The sequence below is a fragment of the Berghia stephanieae genome, chromosome 15 (genome assembly GCF_034508935.2).
Source record: "Berghia stephanieae isolate SIO BIC M18660-M18661 chromosome 15, UCSD_Bste_1.3, whole genome shotgun sequence".
In the NCBI taxonomy this organism is placed as follows: Eukaryota; Metazoa; Mollusca; class Gastropoda; order Nudibranchia; family Aeolidiidae; genus Berghia; species Berghia stephanieae.
This window is the reverse complement of record NC_088374.1, coordinates 16,328,955-16,333,954: the sequence shown is the minus strand read 5'-3', so window position 1 is coordinate 16,333,954 and position 5,000 is coordinate 16,328,955. Positions and strand designations below refer to the sequence as shown.

At 37.9% G+C, this 5,000-nt stretch overlaps 2 protein-coding genes across 2 annotated transcripts in view; both read right to left on the bottom strand.

The window, feature by feature from the left end:
- LOC144960787 (uncharacterized) overlaps nt 1-225 on the bottom strand; it is a 17,209-nt gene extending 16,984 nt beyond the window's left edge. The window contains exon 1 of the mRNA XM_078894129.1: nt 105-225. Within this exon, the coding sequence (XP_078750255.1) occupies nt 105-132 (28 nt within the window). The 5' untranslated portion in view covers nt 133-225. The remainder of the gene's footprint in view (nt 1-104) is intronic.
- The window catches only part of LOC144960786 (perlucin-like), a 217,675-nt gene that overhangs the window by 42,637 nt on the left and 170,038 nt on the right, over nt 1-5,000 (bottom strand). The window lies entirely within an intron of this gene.

Sequence of the window (5,000 nt, the reverse complement as noted above, 5' to 3'; positions counted from 1 at the left end):
GGTTTTTCCGATAAGACGGGTGGAATAATATAAATCCCGACCCCGATCAGACTCATATATGATCCAACAGGTCGTGGTTTGGGAATTTGTTCAGAATTACTTACATGTCACAATGGCGGCTACTTTATGCATGGTTGGTTATAGATTGTTTTCCGATGTGGACTTGGTTTGGATAGAATCTGTGGATGATATTGTCATCATCATCATCATCATCATCATCATCATCATCATCATCATCATCATCATCATCATCATCATCATCATCATCATCATCATCATCATCATCATCATCATCATCATCATCATCATCATCATCATCATCGTCATTGTCATCATCATCATCATCAGCAGCAGCAGCAGCAGCAACAGCAGCAGCATATTTATCACATTCATCACCATCAACATTATCGTTGCTGTGTTGTGGTATTGCATTTTCTTGCTACCCTGTTGATTGAACGTTGCATATCGCTTAGCATGTTTCTCTAAACCCAGCATCCAATCACCGCAGGGTAGAAAGGCGATCAAAATATCTGCATGACACCCCGAATCAAAAACAGTCGCATTGCGTAAGAAAACAAGTGTTATACCAAGAGAGCTATGAGGATCCATCATATCGGGAATATGATGCATAAATTTGAAAATATGCATGTGACAAATTGTTTAGCAAGTTTCTACTAATTGAAGATGAAATTCTGAAAGGTACGTAGGATACAATCTCTGACAAATCATCAAAGATAATTGAATATAAAATCACCCCCCCTCCCCCCCCCCACCCCACAAAGAACACCATCTTTCCTCGCTAGTGAACGGTCCTCAACTTTCTGATCACTAATCAGACACTTTTAAGAATTTTATCTTGGAAATTGAATGATAATTTGTCACTTCTTGTCGGGCACACTTCCGAATATATTATAATATTAATAGAGGAAAATCCTCAAAACGTCATTTGTCTATCTCTGTCAATAAAGTATCTTTATTCTGAGCATTATTCTTATCTATAATAACTGAATTCTTAATAGTATTATTCATTTGTAGACGTCTAGTCTTCACGGAATTTCTTGGATATTGTCACGAACTTGACCCACTCCTTGTCTGCAGTTAACACTATTCACCATTTGTGACCCATCGTCTCAAAACGATATTATGTCGGAACCAGATGCTTAAAAGACGAATTAAATGTTAAAACTGGTCAAAAATATAAATTGATGGCATTAGTACCCTAAAATATGGTATCCATTCTCCTCAATAAAACATACAAACTCAACATTAATCTGATATTTCTGGCTATCAATTCAATTTTCAACATCTTAACCATTCCGACTTAATACCGTTTTGAGGAGAAGGGTCACATTTGTCCTATCGTCTGGTGAATATCATTCACTCTCCTTGAACCGACGGGTTTGCCTTTCTTCTCTTTCTCCTCTCTCCCATTTGTTTTATCTTTCACCCGATATCTCACACTGATATATCCAAAATGGCATGCAAGTATCTATTATGTCACAACGACAAATCAATAAATTGGGAGCAATAGTGTTACGTCAAAATACTGGTTCCAATCTTCTTGGAAGTGAGAGCTCAGTCCCTCGGAGGATTGGATCGTAGCCATCGTTATGTTATAGCCTGATACTGAAATCCAAAAGGACTGGCAGTTTGACGTCATTATTTGGTTTTTGCACCGCTTAGTGAGTTGTCGTTAGTAGAGCTCATGGAAACAAGTGGTCCCATTGGTTGAACTATTGAATACAACTCACGATTTGTTTTCTTTTGTGGCAAAAGACTGGCATTTTGGTCAGTATCAGCGTGGCCTTCGTAAAGTTATGGCCTGATACTGACCAAAAAATGACGTCAAAATGCCAGTCTTTTGCCACAAAAGAAAACAAATCGTGAGTTGTATTCAATAGTTCAACCAATGGAATATCTTGTTTCCATGAGCTCTACTATAGGCAACTCACTAGAAGGTGCAAAAACCAAATAATGACGTCAAACTGCCAGTCCTTTTGGATTTCAGTATCAGGCTATACCATAACGATGGCTACGGTATCAGGCCATAACTTTACGATGGCCACGATTGGATACACACCTAGTTCAACTGATTTGTTGGTCGACAATAAACATAATCCATCCTCGTTTTTTTACGTCTGTAATCATACGAATCTACCTATGCACCCCTATTTTTTAATATAAAATATTTACGCCACCTTATAGTATTGTAATTTATTCATTATTAGTCCTGTCCAACCAAAGATAAATAAAGGAGAGAATGACCACCCATGGAAAGCGACCATTCTTTTATATGAGAGTCTCCTTTAACCTAGCTGGACGCCAACCTAAAACTTAAGGAGACGGCCATCAAAAGAAAGTGACAAAGTTAATTTTTCGTCGCAATTCTCAATACATCAAAGTGTCAACGACCACCTTAAGAAACCAAGTTGTATTCAATAGTTCTACCAAGTTTAATGGGATCGTTAATTTGTTTACTTGAGCACTTCTAAAGGCAGCTCACTAGGCGTGCACTGGCATGCTGTGCGTTTAAGCTGCAGAGGCGGCTGGTAATAGTGGGCAGGGTGGGCAAATCCAACCCTGTATTTCAAGTCACAAGATGGTTTACCACACCTGAAAAGCACTTCATTTTACTCAATTTAAATTCAGTTGATAAAATTTAAACTTGATTCTTTGCGATATAATTAATTTCAATGTATTCTGGACGTATCGTGAATCACACGCAATCCACAATGCAATTTATTAGAATTGATCAGAGAGAAATGAGGGGGCGTGGACTGGTATGAGATAAAGATCTGAAAAAGTGTGTCTGGTAACTTTTCTTACACACTTTTCAGATCTTTTTATTCCAATAAAGTAGCTTTAAAATGCAAAAAGATAAGGCTCTTACAAAAAATCAATACATCATGATATTTTTCTTACCAGCACATAAAATATGTCGTCTTTAACTTCTATTTCTGTTCTGTATAAATTCCCTTGAAAATTCCAGATTTCTTATTATCTTTTTAAAATCAATCAAGAATAAGAGTTCATCCCTACAACTCGCAAACACAACAAAGCCGAATGGGATTTACTATAGTCAGAGGTTACATCAAATGTAGGTTCTCTGCTCTGGCGCAATAGTGACTAAATTATGTTTCTCAACGCACTTTACACAGGGTCCCGATCTAACACCACCTTACATAATGTGAGATAAACAACAATATGTAATTGAATGTTAGCCCCAATTTAATAAACAAAACAGATATGTGACGTAGACGTTTCGGGTTTCCTCTTTATAACGTCCACATTATCTGTTTTAGTTTATCTAATTGAAGCTATCTTACATTCAATTTAACATTGTTATTCATTTCTTTGAACTTCAAGTAGCAATATTTACTTTACCTAGCATGTGAGTAGAGACAATGACAAACCGCCTGTGATTCGGGGGGGGGGGGGGGTCGTCAATCAAGATAATGTTATTACCAACCAGGTACTCGTCTTACACCTGAATAAGGTGCATAACTGTGAGTAAATCATCTTTTTCAATGTACATGAATGGATACTGAATTTTACTATATAGAATCTTGTATTTTGCCGCAATGATAATATAAATATACCCTACCAGGTCATACAAGGGGAAGAAGTAGAGGAAAAAGCCATTCATTGCATACTACACTATTATGGTCCAAGAGAGATAATTGAAATATTATCTCCTACTCCGACGCGGCTAAAGTTTAGAGTTGTTCTCGACCTTTGGTCACATGCTAAAACCACGGACTTTGGTTGAGTGGAGTTTCAATGCAGTCCCTGTTTAATAGTCTGTGCGAGAGGATGTGTGTATGGAAACGGAGATGACCGGCCGTATGGTGTAATATTGAAATGTTATCTTGGTGTGTTTTGTTTGAAAGTATGTCGTCTGGAAGTGTAAGCATCGTTCGTAATAAATGTTGAATTGTTTAAAACGTTTAGTTATTCCTTTTGTTTAATACAACATATTGTTCATGTCCCCAACTCAAGTATTTCTAGATGTGTGCACACGAACGGAAGTTTTCCCATCTAGATGACTTACTTTCTGCCTGTCTCTATTTCTCTTCTTCTCTCCATCTTGGCTCATCATAATCTTATGATGTGAGCTCGGAGATTTTCTACTTCTATCTGTGGGTCCTTCTCTTTTATGTTACGGGCCTCAATTGTCTGCTGTGTTAGGACAAAGCGGTATCCTTGAACACTATATAAAACAACCCGTAACAGGCACCATATTACAGCCTTGAATTATAGGGCCTTGACAATTATAATCGAACACGCAAAAATACATTCGTTGAACATCTACTTACGTATAAGTCTATGATTGGAGATATCCGCAAACATTCTTATAGCTTATAATAATGTAGCTTATAATAAACACGAGCAAATCATTACACAACCAGACGAAATTTTAAAAATTCTCAGTTTCACAATGCAAATGCATATATTGTGCGGCTATGTGGCCCAGTGTTATGGCATTAGCATTCGGGTCGGATTGTCTTGTCTTGTGTTCGAATCCCTATCTGGGCGGCGCATCGTTGAGTCCTTGGAAAAGTCTCTTTACTCACATACTCTCATCGTAGCCATGTGTAAAATGAGTATTTGGCCACTAATAGCGTTGTCTCTGTCCGAAAAAAAGAAGGTTATATTGTCAAACAAGCGGCATGTCTCGTCCTACATGTTATGCGTACCTTTGGCGAGGGATCATTTGTAAAGCGCTTGGAACACGTTTTGCTCTTTATAAATGGTCATGTTATTCAACATGTGAAGATTATTTGGCTATGAGATGAACGCGCTCCGCCACTCATGGCAGTAACAAGTCTCTGCTACCATCTATCTTCAAACAGAAAGAGCAGGTCAATCATAATATTATGTGTGGTTAAAACTATCATGGACAAACTCTGCGAGCACTGACAAAACACGTATTTCCTTTTTAGAAGAAAGATGGCTGAGTGAACCGGGGATTGCACTTATACTCGGAGACCCGTGTTTGA